Consider the following 19,184-nt stretch of genomic DNA (forward strand, 5'->3'; position numbering starts at 1 on the left):
CAAACATTTGCCTTGACAGAAACCACTGTCCACTCCTGTAATGTAAACCAATAAAAGACAGGAGCCGCTGCAGCTCTTCTTCTGTACCCTTTAATAAGGAGTTCATTGCACAGGAAGGATAGGGCTTTGTTCAAGGCAAGCTGTCACACAGCGGTGGATCACATGCTGTTTTTCTACTTTAGTCAAACTGATCCAACTCAATGCTAAGATGTAGCTGTCGCCGGCTGCTCATCAACTACCTTTTTATTCATTGTTAGTTATTAAGTAACAAAGTTGCATCCAGTTGCATTGTGCAATTTTGCCGAAGCAGCTCTATTGCTGCAAATTTTTTTTTACATACACTTGCGATAAATGTTGGCCAAAAATGATCAAACTAAGTACCCCTAATAGCATGCTTGTGTAGAAAAAAGTGGGACGCAGTTACCTCTAGCAACCTGAGTGTGTAAAAAACGGGTTCACCTGTAAAAACTATACCTGCCATAATCCCCCAAAGAATGGCTGCACATACTGGACATTAAAAGACTGGTCATAATGTAATTGTAAATGCAAAGTATAACTGAACGAAAGGCAACAAGGGCAGGTTTAGCGTGTAGAAAACATATGTCTTTGTGAACTGACCTTACAACCGTATTTACTTTGACAGTACATGGTAAAAAGAACTTTTTTTTGTAAGTCAAACATCACAAAACAAATTAGTCCTCGGGGAAAACGAAGTTCAATCTCTTTTAAACAATTTATTTAAGCTCTGTACAATTAAAAAGGCCCTTTCTGAACGGAGCTACAAAAGCAGCATGAAGTCTTGTTGCCTTAGCCTGAGGCTCTGATCTGGTCCCTCCACCTGCACTCTCCGGGAAGTTGTGGCTTGGCAAACTTTCCACTGTTGAGTTTTTACTGGTTTTAACTAAGCCCCCTCCCTACTATCCCCTTCACCATTTTCCCCTTCCTAAGCATTACAGAGCTTTCAATAATTAAAAGACAACCTTAATATAGTTGACTGGGGATATCTGGATGCACTGACACGCAACTGTAAAATGACCGATTATTTCAATGCGTAGGAGAAAAATAAATACATTTATTTCAAAAATATGATCAAAATATCAGATAAATTTATAGATTTTATTAAAAAAAAATACGACTTCTCTTTTGTTCGCTGGTGAAGACGGAAACGCAGATGAACACATCTGTCAATTGTAAATACAGTACTTGTCAACTGCCTTTGCATTTTTATGTGTTTTTAACCTTCAAAAGACTTTGGGAAGCTTTGATGTTTTAAAAGAAATTATTTTGCACAATACTCTCTCAGTACAGTCCTTTCTGTAGACTCTGAATTTTTTTTTTTAAAAGTCACAGGAATAGCTTTGAACCTACAGTATATAGCAGGAGGATGGGAGGTGAATTATGCTTGGCATTAGCATAACAACTCAGGTGCTTCCAAGAGTCTTTTCAGATGAAATAAGTGAAAAAAAGAGAAAAAAAACCCAAATATTTAACACAGGTTAGCAAGTGAAGCAGTCTCGTTCACCAGTAGCTGTGAATAAAGCCCCTCTGTGACCTCCAACTAAATTACATTCATGTAGAAAAATGGATTAAAGCCACACTGCCAATAAATATTAACACTATAAAAAGATATTTATAGAAAAAAAAATACTCTATTCCCATATAAATTCATCCTAATGTACATTTATCAACAACTGTACAAAGAAGTAGCTTATGTTTTTGGGGATTTTTTTTGAAAATAATGACTTATTTTATTTTTTCTTTTAATATGTCGTTATAAATATATTTTGTCAAAATATATGATCATATTGTCAAAACAATTTTTGCACATAAAAGACATAAATAAGGTCAAGGTGAAAGTTCGCTTTTTTTTTTTAAAGAAGTCCATCTGGTAACAGTCTGTTTTGGAGTTCAACGACATCCGCACCCCTCTACCACCATCTCCTGATAGTTTTTAAGGACAACTTTGTCATACTCGTCCAAATAGAGCATGGAAATGGCACTCAGTTCTGTGGGGACACAGCATGCTTTGGGAATGCTTGAGTTTACAGAGTTAACCAGAGTCTGTACAATGGCATGGTTAGTTGAGTTCAGGTGGTCAGCCAGGGGAAACGGGCAATCACCATGGCAGTAAAAAGCCTGATATCCAGGTGGTGCCACAATCCAATCATTCCAGCCAACGTCGCTGAAATCCACATACAGAGAATGCCTCCGGCAATTTTTGTTTTTTTTCCGGGCTCTCTGCTGTTTAGGACTTCTTTTAGATCTCCTGGTCAGTGCATGTCCCCTGCCATCGTGGCTAAACGTGATTAGAAGTGGCCTCATCTGTGACCAGTCTGCAGTCTCTTGAGGTAATAATGATCGACTAATCCTGACATGCTTCCCCTGATAAGTTTTAGTCTGGTTGAGATGAACGACCTCAACAGCAAGCCCATGGTTAATTCCCTTGTCTTGGGTCCACCTCATAATTGCTGGACTTACATCAAAACTTTCCCACCGAGTCACATTGTGATGGATTAGTCTGGTGTCCAGTAGCCTAGTAATCATCTGTCCGTTTGTCGTCAGAGGTTTCATAACTTCATAGATATTTATCCTGTGAAAGCCTTCCTCCCATGCTAGGCCATGTTCAATTTCTTCTCTATAAAGTCTTAGTTCAGCTGAAGAAATCACCTCATTCTCAGGAATGCTGCTGAGATTGAAGTAAAAACGGACTCCGGTGTTTTCTGCTGTGCCTGGTATGTTCTCCAAATATTCTGGCAAAAAAAAAAAAAAAAAAAAAGAAGATAGTGAATACTTGTGGGATACACGATAAGACAACAGATCTACATCTAGGCTCACTGCTAGCATGGAGTTAAGAACACACTGCTTCAGCTTAAGGACAGGAGAAGAACACAGCCATGTTTTTGGTAGATGTTTAGCCCTTTGTGATGCACATACCGCAAGACCTTCTAGTTCCATGTTCAAAATCACTTGGCAGCTGAGATCACATACAAGGTTTCTTTTTTTTTTTTTTGTTGAACCTGAAGTGTATTGCTTGGGATATCCAGCGATTTTGAAAACATAGAGCATGCCTTGTTGATCATATTACAGAAGGGGGGAAAAGCAAATTCCAGCACAGTAATGATGCTGTGGATTAATAACTCAGATTTACTTTGGGAGAGAAACATCCGCTAGGAAACATTTGGGTCAGATTACAAGGCTTCATTGAACAAATCTTACAAACACACGGCTGTAGCGTTAAATACACTAAGTGTATTTTAAGTATTAAAACTAGTGGAAAAAACAGGGAGTTACGCCTTTGCCTTTGATGAGTGGGGATACATAAAGCGACTTATAAAATGCTCAAATGGACCCGTGTTATAAATTTAACATAAATATGCGTTATGTTTTTTCTTGATCTTGTAGGGCCATCTCAATGTGCTATTTGTGGAACATGCATGAACTTGTTTGATGCAAATTTCCAAGTGAAGAATTGATCCAGAACATATACTGCAATATATATCCGCACTGCCTACACGTTTGTGTCCTACTGGGCCCAGGGAAAATAACATGGAGATATGTCTTTATTATCATGCTAGAAAAGTCTAGTCTAACTTGTGTCTCTCCAATGGTTGTGGAATTACAAGTCCCAGAGGATAGAGCCAAGGTGTTGGGAGCGAGCCTAGCTCTAAAAATACTATCCACAATTCATTTTTATGAATGTAGAATTCCTACTTTATATAATACTAGTGAATAAACACTCAGCATTTCTGTCGCCCCCGACATATAATAAGCTTAACCGATTTAGAAGAACATTAATGTATGTACTTTGGATTTTTTTTAAGAACATTTAATTCTTTTCGCCCAGAGTCACAGGTGTTTTATTTTCTGTCCAGACTGCTTGGCACTACACTAGCCAACATACTTTGCAGTTATGTGGAAAGAACTTTTTGCAGGTGTTTGGAATGCAGTACAGATTTTTCTTTTTCAAGTAAAGCAGTATACTACTCCAAATATAGTAAGGGCTTCTATGGGCTTGGTGCAGGTTTCTGCATTGTTACTAGATCATTTAACGTATGTGTGGAAGATACAATGAAAAAAAAGAATCACAGGAACAGAAAATAACTTTTTCAATAAATAGCAGGGTGAATGTGAATGGCTCTTGCTCTTTAGTCTTGCAAGTAGATGGTCTAATAAAAGGTTAAGGTAAATGGCTAAAGGCATGGATGCTCTACAGTTAATTCACACAGCTAAATTAACACTACTGTGCAAGTGTATCATGGAAATGAAGGGGGATGACCTGCTATTCTATACAGGAGACAATAGAAGATGTTACATGAGAATAGGAACAACAAGGACATTATTATTGGAGAGAAAAGACTTAAAGGAGCAAACTAAAAATCATATTGACTCTAAAATTCAACTATATTTCTTTGTGTTAAATGGTTCGGCTAAATTCTGCCATGTCACTGGCTAGGTAGAGGTCATTCTGGGGTAAAGAAGGCAGGACCTATACAAATTACAAGTAGCGGGAGTATAGAAGAATGAATAAACCAGGAAGCAAAGTCTTTAGGGTGCTAATTGTATGCGATATGCCAACTTTAACACAATCATGCTTTCTAGTTCCATAATCAGTTAAAAAACCAACTGAGGTCCAAGCTGACAAAATATGTAATGGATACTTGGGAAGGTCAGAGGGTTAAAAGTAGGTTGACACTCACCTTCATGGTGGAAGCTCCTCACGGTATTGGCACGACTGGTAGGTCTCTCGGGATATTCCAGGTTGATCTCCTGAAGGTCATCTTCTTCCTCTGCTGATTGTAGTCGATATAAGTCCCGCATATATGCAGGCACCACCACTTCCTTACTAGGTTGCGGCCGCTTGCGGAGGCCAAACATCTGCAGCAGCGTTGTCTCGAAGTCCCGCAAGAGCTCATGGCTCTGAGTGGACCTCCTTCCACCCGCCTGGCCATGAATCTCAGCCACTTTCTTCTTTCCGGTCTCAGGAATCAGACTAGCATGGCTAGTGCCTCCTAGCAGGACTTGGCATAATAAAATGACCATCAGCATTCGGTTACCAGGAATCATGGTGTCTCTGGGATGCAGAACACAATACATACAAAATAAATAGGAGGCTTGGAAATGGAAACTTCTAAATCAAATTGTAAAGCAGAAGAAGAGCAGTCCCATAGTACACGGTGTCCTGGGGCAGGAGGAGGGCTTCCTATCATGTCGTGGTCTAACTTGTTTACTGGCAAATAGCTCATTATCAGATAGCCACCATCCTGCTAATCTGTGTGCGTCTCTGGGACTATCAGCACAATTATCTCAAGCCGGGCTTCTAGCAGAACAAACAGCTAGTCCAGGCAAGGCAATACAATCTCACTGTCTCTGCATTCACCAGCCATTACCAAATACAAGTCTATATATAGGAGGCACCCCCAGATAGCTGCCAGATGACAATAACAAGCATTACCCCCTCTAGCAGTCATCCTTGCTGCAGCCTTGGACACTCCTGGAATGCCATGCCACTACAAGAGGCTGAATTCTTGCTGTCAGTGCAATCCCTCTTATCTCAAGCAGTCACTCAGGCTCAGTCCTGGCTGGCTCTGCGATCTCCCACCCGGGATGCACAGTGTGAACAGCTGATGTGCCTCCTGAACATCACACAGCAGCAGCAGCAGCCCCGGAGCAGTCACCTCCTCCTCCCTCACTTCCAGCTGGGATCCAGTGGTCTTCATTCCCTGGCATGCTAGTGCTGCAACACATCTCACTACATCTGCAGCTCCTAGCTGCTCAAGAGGGTGAAGCCTGAAGGAGTGACACAGGAGCAAGGTAGAAAGAAGACCCCCCCCCTTAAAAAAAATAAAAAATCAAAGTATTAAAGTCTACTCACTGACAGAAAACAAGGCATAGAAAAACAGTCCATGATTCTTGACAGCCAATCCTGGACAAAGTGTTCAGAAAGCTCAGGGCACAGAGGCACTACTAAGCAGGTCGGGATGATACTAGGAGAATGCTGCTGGCTCCTAAAATGAATATAATGAGACTACAGCCAGACAGTCAGTTTTTCTTCCAGCCCCCCTCCACAGTCACGTGGTGCACATCACTCCAGGAACCTGTCAATCAAGTCTCCCCTCCAGCCCACCGGGCGTCCTATATAAGAAAACTCAGCCCCCTGCTCCTGTGAACTTGCTGGGCAGCGCGGAGAGAAGCTGCTCCTGGAGTGCACAATGCAGCTCGGCTTACATCTATTATGGGGCAATGATCGTAAAGTATGATTGGACTTGTGCTGCTGGGCTGGGGGCGGCATTGTTTACAAATTGGCCCCTGATTAGTCGGCCTTGATACATACAGTAAACACTACGGGGGAGGGGGCACTACATGCCTGCCTGCAAAGCTGGCCTTCTATGTAAGAGGGAGACAAACAACAACAGCCCCCAATAATGGAGGGGGATTGATTCTGGCATATATAGACTGCATGTATAGACTGTAGCCTGGCTGTTAAGGGTTAATTGATCCATTTGGAACGTAAAAGGAGTCCAAATAGTTAGGGAAGGAGACAGAACATCTCACTCACCCATTCTTATAGTCTTTCCCAAATATTACACATCCCACCCATTTTTTACACAAATGTCTCAGTATATCCACCACACCCTTATGGCAGGACCCCCAAGTACTGCAACACAGTGTACTGGAGTGCCTAATGGAGAGGCTAAACAAAAATGGGTGCGCACACTAAGATATATACACAGCACAGCTAACAAACTGGGTGGGTGCAAATCCTAAGGAAGGTGGCTCCTTCTACTCAATATATAAATATATCAAAGCGGCAGCACAAGGTCTTGGAATAAATTCACTGAACCTTTGAATTTTTGGAGTGCTGTATACTGTATACAGTTCACTCAGGAATTAGTGTATATCTCTAAGCTAGTCTATGCAATGATAATGCAACTAGATTGCTCTACCAAGGGTATACAATTCTCCAGTGGCACAGAAGATAACCAACAACCAATATATAACAAAACCATAAAATAAATCAGATGTGCATTAAAATGTAGCTGAGCACTTGCTCTTTATTGCATAACCCTCATGTATTTGACAATACTGAAGGTCTCTATATGACAATTTGTTATCACAACCAATAGTCACCAGTAAACCCTGAAGGATTTTGGGTAGCCAACCTGCAATATGATTGAGTTGATATTGGATCATTTAATATTTGCCAGAATTACAGTTATACAGTTACCAGTAGAAATGAATATTGTGATATGAGGATGCTAAACCATATCTATATATACTGATCATATCAATGAAAACATAAACTATGGGCAGTTTACAACCCTTTGATGTGGGAGGTAGTGAGGTAGGGCAGCACAACTTTGCTGGCAATGTGACATCCGAGCTTAGGGGGCCATTCTGGAGATATCAGCCATTTGCTACACTCAGTGGTTTGTCCTCTACGAAATACTTTCACACTAGAATTCTGTATTTGTTTCTCACCTTTCACTGCCTTCTCCTTCTTTCTCACTTTTCTTCTAAAGAGCCATCTCTGTATTCCAACACAACCAAATTTCCAATTTCTAGGAGGCAGTAGAGTTCATGAAAGTAAAGTAGAGCTTTCACAGTTTCAGTTCCTGCAGTGATCTATCCGTATACTAGGATAGAACTAGTATATGAGGCCAACACTACAACACTACTTGACTTGTGTGACTAAAGATCGCTGTGTTGTCCTGCAATTTCTTTACCAATGTTAGTGAATGGATTTGCAATGCGACCCTGAGGCTGTCCAATCTTTTTGTGAATAGAAGTTGTGGCCAAGGCACTCTAGGAATCACAATACAACTTCTTATGCTAACATTAGTGAAAGAATCACAGGGTAACACTAAGATCTTAGGCCATGTGTCAGTTACAGCCAAAACTTCTGTGTAGCTCCAGTCTATAGGTGTCCATACACCTTCAGTAGCTGATGGCTGAATCCTTGCTCAGCCGACAGCCATTATTTAGAATTTGTATATATGAGCTGGACTAAGCATGCATGTGTCCTGCATGTGAAGACGTTAATCCCTTCTTTTCTTATCTTCCCACCAATATCGTCTGTGGTAAGGAGGCCTACATTAATGACGTAGCATCCACCATAACAGATGCTATGTGGCCTGAGACCTTATGGGTCTACACACTACTGCTTTTTTGTATAATAGACTGTTACGACCGCTAGTTATGCCCCTGGCCTCCATACACATAAAATAATTGGCTGAATCTACTGAAATTAGCAAATTGTAATGACTTTGCTCTTATATCTATAGGGGCCATGAAATTCTTGATGCAACTGTTGCACTACAGAGTAACACAACATGGCAGTACACAAAGACCTATATAGACTCACGTGGGCACTGTGTGCTGCTGTACTGGCCCCCATATATGCTACTATTGTGGCCATGAGACCTAAGTGTGTACATATTTCAGCTAAATAGAGTACTTGTCTGGTCATTTTACCCAAGCAGAAGATGCCATGGACAAGATATGTTCTACAATAGCTGATTCTGAATTCTTATGCTATAGTGAAGCTATTAGATCTTTTCTATAAATATTATGTAGTTGCCATGTAAAGAATTTAGGTTGTTATAATAAGTGCAGAAAATGCCATATAAAGCTAAACTCATATGCACATGCTTGTTTACACAAGAACTGGCCAAGTAAAGGCCTTTGGCACTTTATGACTCAGGTAAAATCATTACAAATGCAATGAACATGGATGACTGTGCCAGTATTTTGTATATAATGGTTGAGCTTTTACACTATCAATAGACAGAGTCATGTATATATAGCAAATAAAGAGAATAAAATTTATATTTACATAGAGAGGAAGCCAGACGACTTGGCTTAGGCTAGGAATATGGCTGATACAGACCTGATTTTCTGGACTATATTCCTCCATATGTAGGACATCTAATCATGATATAATCATAATGATATATGGTGGGTAATCCTACAGTAGATGGTAAAGGTATATTATCCCTTGGCAGATTTGGTGCAGAAATGTGACTCTAGCAGTCGCTAGATTGGGACTTACAGAAAAAACAAAAACATTCAGATATATGGAATCAATGTCTCGACTGCAGAAATTCCTGTAACAAATTTGCAACACATGAATTTACCCTGGCAGGTTTTATCAATGTTATACCAATGGGGACACTTGAATGACTGAAATACCAGATTTATAGAAGTATATTTTCTGTGATGTGAGGGCTGCCATTGAGCTACACCTACCAGCAAAGCCAGAATTTTAAGATAGCCTACTTATTATTTGAACCGTTCTCTCTCAAGGCCTTTCTTTGGGTTATATGATTTCATACCATACTAAAATGTGCCTAGATCCATTGACTTCCAATGAAATTGACTTCTGTGAATGCTTGAAATTTTGCCCAGGAATTAGATGGCGACCCATTTGGGACAAGAAACTGTGGCAAGTGCACTCACAGACCGCGATCAGGCTGTATAATCTACATCAGACCATGCGAAGACACTCCGCACAGACAACTAAATGACTATGAATGTCCTCCTTCTTTCTTCTCTGTTCCTTAGCTGCTATGGACTCCTAGTATATCTTCTCTTCTCAGCATATGTGTGTCTACATCTGTAATATATTACTGTGTATTATCCTGTATCTGTATTACTATACTGCTGTAACATACTGAAATTTCCCCACTGTGGGACTATTAAAGGATTATATTATCTTATCTTATAATAATAATAATTAGTACATATAATATGTATAGATGACTATATGATTCCAAGGGTTTAGGAAGAAACCTCTCTCTGATTAAGTACAAAGTAGTCTTAGCTAAATCAGATGTGTGTGAATATGCTTATATATGTTGTATCTATTTTCCACTTATATAGTGCTAACATATTCTGCAGATCTGTACTGATATTGTCATCAGTCCTAGTCTTCCAATGGAATTTTGTAATGCACAATATAATCTCAATACATCTCTCCACCCCATAGCATGTTATTTATGATGCCTGACATTAGAATTAGGCCATATTCACAAGTCCACATTATGTAGATCTGCTAATTGGGATGCCGCAGTGAAAAAAAATGAACATGCTTATAATTTTTTAAATTGACCCACCATCAATAATAAAAAAAATCAAAAAGGATGGATACATATGCCATCTGTAAAAAATGTAGACACATATGAAGGTAGATTGTGGGCATGTGAATAAGCCCCTACTCTTCGAATGGTGCAGAGTAATTAATAGCAATACAAACAATAGGACTAAAATACAGAATATTGTCACTCCAGCTACCCCATAACATTATTATCGGAGTCAGAGCTAAATATTTTTTCTTCTGGCACATCCCCTTAGTTTCTCTTGAATCTCTTCCCATTATATGAGGAGAAGTGTTGCATCCTAAATTCTCTGCAGTGACAAATTCTATGATGTATACCGAGGCTTCCAGTCTCAGTGACGTGCCTCTGCATGGTGTGGGTAGGAATTAGACCAAGGAAAACAACCTATTGGGACATTTCGTCATCTTACAGCAATAATAGTCTATCATCTGGATTTGTGTATGATCACCAGGGAAACCTAATATATACAAAACACAAATGGAAAAAAAAAAGAAAACTCTTCAAAAGAAGAAGAGTGCAACAAAACACTGACAAGTATAGCACAAGCTCATAGGTCTATGCTGGATGGGTCTGTACAGAGCTGAGTACAATGGGACCCGAGACTATTTTTTTAACCACTTCAGCTACTTTGCAGAAGTCTGTTCTCAGTTGACTTCAATGTAATGTAACAAGACGCATTCCACTGCAATAACTGTAGAATATAAAACATCCATTTCAATAAAACAAGAAGCTTGAACCAAAAAATGCTAATTTTCCCTCATTTACCAGGGACATGAGTGTTTCCTGCATGGAAGAATTCAAACCAGACACATCGTGATTAGCAAACATGCCGCAGGAGAGCCTGAATGTGTGCACTAACCCTGATTTATAGGCCTGTGGGAGAGCTGAAATCTTACACTGGATGCTTAGCTAGAACATCAAAAACACACACACGCTTCCTCTGAGTAATTAAGGCCATTTCTGAAAGCAGACGGAAGTTACAAAATCCAAGCAAATACCTAAAAACAGATCACAAGTAAAGTAATGCACTCATTAAGACAAGGGGGGTAGGGTGACTACCTGTCCATAAACCAGGGCACAGGCCAGCTGCCAGTCACTTACCCTTCAGCCCCCTCCCCTATTATTCATCATTCACTTACCCCACATCCCACAAGTGTCAGATTGGGTGGCATACTCCATTTAAGATGGGCAAGGGTTGGCAGAACAAAGAAGCAAAGAAGTTCAATTTAATCCCATCACATAGCAGTCAGACAGTGTAAAGCAGAATGTTACAATGTAGCAACCTTTGGCTCCTCCAACGTTCTATTAGGCACGCCTACCAGCCTGCCCGTCAGATGACATCATCTGGGAGTTTTAACCTGGTCCTTAGATGTACCCTGATCTGCTTCTAGCTGTTTCTATGTCACATCCCAGCAGAGGTGAGAAGTCTTAAAGTCATGCTTGATATCAGCAACATTCTATTATATCCATTAATTTTTTATTTTTGTGGGAAGAAATTCTGTAAAATCCATCAAAAAAAAAAATAAAAAATATATATATATTTTTTTTTTTCAGAGGAATTGAACAGGTGCAACATGAAGGCATTGCACTCTTTATTTTATACCAGATGTCATAGTGCTTATTCTAGTGGAGCACGAAGAAATGCACTGGGGGGCGGGTTGTGCAATCCACTCTTCAACAAGGTGTCTAAAGCTTTGAAGGCTATGAATCATTAACCAAAAAATTATATATCCTGTCCTACTATTAGCCTGTGGCTCTCAAATTAAAACTCCATAAACTTGCTGGTTTCGCGGGGTTCAGGTTTACTGATTATATATTTGAGATCATAGCATTAAAGTATTATCTCCTTCTTAGCAATGTCTCATTGCTGAGACTGGAAGAACTGGCCACAAGTCTTGACCACGAGCACAAGACTGATGAAATGGCCAGTGGTGCTGATGTATGCTGTTACTATAACTATCTTAGAGGTAAATAGGAGCTGCAGTAACAGAGTGGCACGGCTGAGCAACACTGTTTCCCTATAACAAAACATGTAATGGGGTCCTACTCTACCATGACCACCTTAAGCAGTAACAGTTGGACATATGCATATTGTGGTCTCATTTACATACATAGATAATGCACATAGTGATTTTATAGTACATAATGCACACAGTGATGTCACAGTGCAGGGATAATGCACACAGTGGTGCCAGCGTACAGAAATAATGCACACAGCAACGTCACAGTTTTAGGATAATGCACACAATGATGTCACAGTACAAAATTAATGCACACAATGATGTCACGGTACAAAAATAATACACACAGTGATGTCACAATATGGTGATCTTGTGCACAGTGATGATACAGTGCAGAAATAATACACACAATGATGTCACAGTTTTAGGATAATGCGCACAATGATGACGCAGTACAGGAATAATACACACAGTGATATCACAGTTGAGGAGTAATGCACAGTGTGATGTCACAGTACAGGAATAATATACAAAGTTATGTCACAGTATGGTCATCATGCACACAGTGATGATACAGTACAGGAATAATACACACAGTGATGTCACAGTTTTAGGATAATGCACACAGTGATGATACAGTACAGGAATAATACACACAGTGATATCACAGTTGAGGAATAATGCCCATAGTACAAGGATAAAGCTCACACACAAACTGTGTACACAGTGACATCACAGCATATGAGAAAGCAATTACAGTGATGACACATGCAGATATTCTGATGTTTCAGTATAGTATCGCATTCAGTTTTTCACATCTCTTGAAGTGGTCCCACTGTTGGCGACAGCTGACCAGGCAGGTCAAGGACTAAGGTGTAGCACACAACAGAATCAGGCAAATGCATAGTGTGAATACAAACTAAAATCAGAGCAGACAACACACAGAACAGGCGTAAAACTGGAGAGATACTAAATCAGAAGAGTTTTGTACAAACAGCGGACAGGTCGCACAAGAGTCCAGGGCAGGACAGGTAGCAGACATATGTACTAAACACACATGACAGAAACAGGCTAGCTAATACTAGGAATAGTGGTACCAAGGACGTAGCCACAGACAGCAGGATACAGGATACATGGTTTAAGGTATAGTCTCAACTCCAGGCTTCAGGAAAGGATACATGACTTGAATTCAGGACAAGATACACAGCTGAAACTCAAGGGATGGAATACAGACCCAAGACCAGGACTCAGAGTAACAAAGTTTAGACATACAGACATTCAAGCAGAAGGACGTACCAGAAATACATACATTATAGAAGGCCTGGAGGGACATACAGTCCTATGAAAAAGTTTGGGCACCCCTATTAATCTTAATCATTTTTAGTTCTAAATATTTTGGTGTTTGCAACAGCCATTTCAGTTTGATATATCTAATAACTGATGGACACAGTAATATTTCAGGATTGAAATGAGGTTTATTGTACTAACAGAAAATGTGCAATATGCATTAAACCAAAATTTGACCGGTGCAAAAGTATGGGCACCTCAACAGAAAAGTGACATTAATATTTATAAATCCTCCTTTTGCAAAGATAACAGCCTCTAGTCGCTTCCTGTAGCTTTTAATCAGTTCCTGGATCCTGGATAAAGGTATTTTGGACAAACAATTCAAGTTCAGTTAAGTTAGATGGTCGCCGAGCATGGACAGCCCGCTTCAAATCATCCCACAGATGTTCAATGATATTCAGGTCTGGGGACTGGGATGGCCATTCCAGAACATTGTCATTGTTCCTCTACATGAATGCCTGAGGATTTGGAGCGGTGTTTTGGATCATTGTCTTGCTGAAATATCCATCCCCGGCGTAACTTCAACTTCGTCACTGATTCTTGAACATTATTCTCAAGAATCTGCTGATACTGAGTGGAATCCATGCGACTCTCAACTTTAACAAGATTCCCGATGCCGGAATTGGCCACACAGCCCCAAAGCATGATGGAACCTCCACCAAATTTTACAGTGGGTAGCATGTGTTTTTCTTGGAATGCTGTTTCTTTTTGGACGCCATGCATAACGCCTTTTTTTATAACCAAACAACTCAATTTTTGTTTCCAAAATGAAGCTGCCTTGTCCAAATGTGCTTTTTCATACCTCAGGCAACTCTATTTGTGGCGTACGTGCAGAAACGGCTTCTTTCTCATCACTCTCCCATACAGCTTCTATTTGTGCAAAGTGCGCTGTATAGTTGACCGATGCACAGTGACACCATCTGCAGCAAGATGATGCTGCAGCTCTTTGGAGGTGGTCTGTGGATTGTCCTTGACTGTTCTCACCATTCTTCTTCTCTGCCTTTCTGATATTTTTCTTGGCCTGCCACTTCTGGGCTTAACAAGAACTGTCCCTGTGGTCTTCCATTTCCTTACTATGTTCCTCACAGTGGAAACTGACAGGATCAATCTCTGAGACAACGTTTTGTATCCTTCCCCTGAACAACTATGTTGAACAATCTTTGTTTTCAGATCATTTGAGAGCGGGCTGTCCATGTTCGGCGACCATCAAACTTAACTGAACTTGAATTGTTTTGTAGAAAGAAATGGTCCAAAATACCTTCATCCAGGATCCAGGAACTGATTAAAAGCTACAGGAAGCGACTAGAGGCTGTTATCTTTGCAAAAGGAGGATGTACTAAATATTAATGTCACTTTTCTGTTGAGGTGCCCATATTTTTGCCCCGGTCAAATTTTGGTTTAATGCATATTGCGCATTTTCTGTTAGTACAATAAACCTCATTTCAATCCTGAAATATTACTGTGTCCATCAGTTATTAGATATATCAAACTGAAATGGCTGTTGCAAACACCAAAATATTTAGAACTAAAAATGATTAAGATTAATAGGGGTGCCCAAACTTTTTCATAGGACTGCATATAGTAGAAACTCAAAGGCCACAGGGATAAATAGCAAAAGAACTTATACATTCACACATATTATAGCAGGAAAGACTACAGCATAGTTCAGACTTATAGGCAATGGAGCAACATAACTCAGCTTACCCATGGATACTGGTGGTTAACGGGATCCAAATGCTATGTAAGCGGCCATTTTCTCGTGGCCTGTGGGCATGCGCAGTCTGCTCTGCCCGAGGCCTAGAAGTCTGAAACCTGCGTCGGATGAAGAGGATGAAGAGGACGTTGCTGACGAAGATGGAAGCGGTGCTGGAGAGAGATCTCTTGCAGCATTGGGGACGCCCTCAGTGCTGTTTGAGTACTGGGGTCCGCCCTCAGTGCTGAGAGAGAACTCATTTGCATACTGACAAAAACCGTGATTTCAGGCGAATGGCGGCGCGGAGAAGACAACGAAAGGTAGGAGAAGAATAGCCTTTCTTAAGGCTGTTCTTATGTGTTACTCAGAAAAAAAGTGTTTGTATGATAGGATCCCTTTAAGTCTCTTTTGTTTTACACAAAATTTTAACTTCACAGTGGAATTGGTAGTATGTAGTTTGGAGTATGTAGTTCAAAACAAAGTACACTAAGTCTCCATGTACATGACAATTTTTTCAATCTGAGTATCTTCCTTTCTGCGAGTCCGTTCTGATTATTTTATAGTATCTCCTTTGTAGATCACACAACTAAGCTTCCCATAAAATGTCACTTACAAATAAAATTATCGCAAGTGCTATTAAAAAGTTGCAAACCCAAGATTTGTGACCATTTATACTCCTTTCCTTGTACTAAGGGCTTGGTAGATGTGCCCTTATGACCTTACACACCATATAGGTACATTCTTCTACAATATTAGGTCAGACATTAGCAGGCCATTAGTATCCATTTCACGCAAAACACACAGTACATGTGACTGTGCAGATCCTATATAATGTATGCCTATCCTTGGAAATCGGAAAATATTTGCAGGTGCTGGACCTTAGAAAAAAAAGCATCAATCATCTTTGTCACTGACGTGGACCATACGGTGGTCTTCTTAAAAGGTAAGGAAGTTATATGAAACTTAGACGAAGCCCTAAAGGGAAATGGGTTATTAGGTCAAGTAAGTGAGAGCTAAAATGTTCTTAAGGCACACCAGACCTCACAGGGCTATTGTTACAATTATACAGCTAGAATTGGTTTTGGTGAGGTCAGACAGGGACAAACCAGATATGGCTGACTTATAAATATAATAATCTTATATCGTACTGACTCCTTTTTCCAAGCAATCAAATGGGTAGAGAAGAGTTAACGTAAACGGTCCTCTGGACCAGATAAAGTGTTACATGAAATACCATAACCTACAGCTTAGCAGAAAAATAAAAAAAATGGTGGTAAAAATACGGTCTTTATTAAATTTTTTAAAAAACGTTAATTTTTCACATCCGTCTTGGACCCAACTGGTACTCATTTTCACAAATCCATCATACATTTGAATACATAGAGGAATCTGAGGAAACAGCCAAAAATAGGACATGACCTATATTTTGACAGTCCGTGACAATGGATCAACAAAATAGTGGTCAAGTGAGTAGCCCCAAATTCACTAACATTGAATTTAATACTATGTTAAAAAAAATGGACATCACACGGCCATTAATCACTGTCATGTGACTGTAGCTTTACTCACAGCTTAGCCATAATGCAAGCATATATACAGCAAGTCACCTCTGCACTCATTTTAACCACTTTCAGACTATTAGAATGGTTCACTCTTTACCTTGCAAGGAAGTATATACTGTATAAGTCTTTGCCGTGTTTAGCAGCTATGGTTGTACGGTTTCAGAAGCGTTGCGTCGGCTGTTGTTACAGCTAGAGCTCCTATAGGGAATGCAGGGATGGTTTATATCTGTCCCTGCCTTCCCAATCACTTTGTTCTCAGTGCTCAATGAGCGGCATTTACACAACAATGGAAGCCACTATGGTGCAGTATCACTTCTTGTCACAGGGTCACATGACCGCTGGGGGCCAAGAACTACATGAGCTGCTGGGTCCTAGAGGGCCAACACCAACTCCGCAGTAAGTGATAGGAGGCTGCATTCCTCCATCAACTGAGTCTAATGTAACAGAGAAAATAAGCATTAAAAAAAAGTTAAAATGCCTCCCTAAAGGTCTATTATAAAGGCCTATTATGTTGTTTTTATTTTTGCAAGTTTTAACCCTATAGAGACACAGCTCAAAAGTGACTTGAGGACAAGGCCTCTTTTTTCAAAACTGACGTGTCACTTTAAATGGCAATAACTTTGAGACGCTTTAACTTACACAAGCGATTCTGAGATTGTTTTTTCGTAACACATTGTACTTCATGTCAGTAGTAAATTTTAGTCGATATGTTTTGTCTTTCATTATGAGAAAATAGGAAATTTGGTGAAAATTTTGAAAAAAATGCAGTTTTCAAACTTTGAAATTGCAAGCCTTTCAAATAGAAATCCATACTACCCAAATTTTTTCATAAATATAATTAACCATGTCTCTGATTTATGTAGCAATCAAATTTTAATCACCCTTTCATTTTTTTCAGATATTATAAGGCTTACAAGTCAAGCAGTAATTTTCCAAATTTTCAAGAAAATTTCCAAAACACATTTTTCAAGGGACCAGTTCAGTTCTGAAGGGTACTTGAAAGGCCTCTCTAATAAAAACCCCCGAAAGTCACTCCATTCTAAAAACTGCACTCTTGAAAGAATCCAAAACAGCAGTTAGAAAGTTTCTTAACCCTTTCAGCATTTCACAACAATTACAACAAAATGGAGGTCAAATTTACATTTTTCAATTTCTGTCACTAATATATTCATTTAGCCCTAGAATTTACACATTTACTAAGGGTTAAAGGAGAAACTGCACCCACATTTTGTTACACAATTTCTCCCGAACACGACAATACCCCATATGTGCTGGTACCCTAATGTACGGGCACACGATCGCTCTCAGAACGGATGGAGCGCTAATTGGATTTTGTAGGCCAGATTTTGCTAGAATATTTTTCAGGCGCCATGTCCCGTTTGCAAAGCCCCCAAGGTGCCAAAACAGTGGAAACCCCCAAAATGTCACCCCATTTTGGAAACTAGACCCCTCAAGGAATTTATCAAGGGGTATAGTGAGCCCTTGGACCCTACAGGTGTTTCACAGATTTTTTTACCATTGAGATGTGAAAATGAAAAATTACTTTTTTTATAATAAAATGTCACTGTAGCCCCAAAATTTTCATCTTCACAAGGGGTTAAAGGAAAAATTGCACCCCAAATTTTGTTACACAATTTCTCCGGAACACGACAATACCCCATATGTGCTGGTACCCTAATGTACGGGCACACGGTCGCTCTCAGAGCGGATGGAGCGCTAATTGGATTTTGTAGGCCAGATTTTGCTACAATACTTTTCAGGCACCATGTCCCGTTTGCAGAGCCCCCAAGATGCCAAAACAGTGGAAACCCCCAAATGTGACCCCATTTTGGAAACTATACCCCTCAAAGAATTTACTAAGGGGTATAGTGAGCCCTTTGACCCTACAGGAGTGTAACAGAATTGGTCCAACAAAAGGAAAAGTGACATTTTTTGCTATAAAATGTTGCTTTAACCCCAAATTTTGCATTTCCACGAGGGAAAATGCACCCCAAAAATTGTCAAGCATTTTCTCCCAACTACAGAAATGCCCCATATGTGGATGTAAAGTGATGTATGGGCACGCTGTGAGGTCCAGAGCTGAAGGATCGCTATTGGGATTTTGGAGGGCAAATTTAGCTGAAATCTGTTTCAGGCACCATGTTGCATTTGGAGAGCCCCTGAAGTGCTAGAACAGTGGAACCCCCCAAATGACCCCATTTTGAAAACTAGACCCCTCAAGGAATTTATCAAGGGGTTTAGTGAGCACTTGGACCCTACAGGTGTTTCACAGATTTTTTTTACCATTGAGATGTGAAAATGAAAAATTACTTTTTTCCAATAAATCGTCCATTTAGCGCCATATTTTTAATTTTTACAAGTAGTTAGAGAATTAAAAGCCCCCACAGTTTGTCACACAATGTCTCCTGAACATGGCAATACCCCATATGTGGCCATAATCTGCTGTATGGGAACATGGCGGGGCTCAGAATGGAAAGAGGGCTATTTGGCTTTTGAGGGCAGTTTT

General features: G+C 40.0%; 1 protein-coding gene across 1 annotated transcript; it reads right to left on the reverse strand.

Moving 5' to 3' along the window:
- Positions 1-1,066: 1,066 nt before the first annotated feature.
- On the reverse strand, positions 1,067-6,014 carry BMP4 (bone morphogenetic protein 4). Its single transcript, XM_075282473.1, has 3 exons — positions 5,873-6,014; positions 4,698-5,071; positions 1,067-2,750 (listed from the first exon to the last, which is right to left on the reverse strand). The coding sequence occupies exons 2-3, from the start codon at positions 5,062-5,064 to the stop codon at positions 1,909-1,911; spliced, it is 1,209 nt and encodes a 402-aa protein (XP_075138574.1). The 5' UTR covers positions 5,065-5,071; positions 5,873-6,014; the 3' UTR covers positions 1,067-1,908.
- Between the last annotated feature and the right edge of the window lie 13,170 nt (positions 6,015-19,184).

The sequence above is a fragment of the Leptodactylus fuscus genome, chromosome 7 (genome assembly GCF_031893055.1).
Source record: "Leptodactylus fuscus isolate aLepFus1 chromosome 7, aLepFus1.hap2, whole genome shotgun sequence".
Classification (NCBI taxonomy): Eukaryota; Metazoa; Chordata; class Amphibia; order Anura; family Leptodactylidae; genus Leptodactylus; species Leptodactylus fuscus.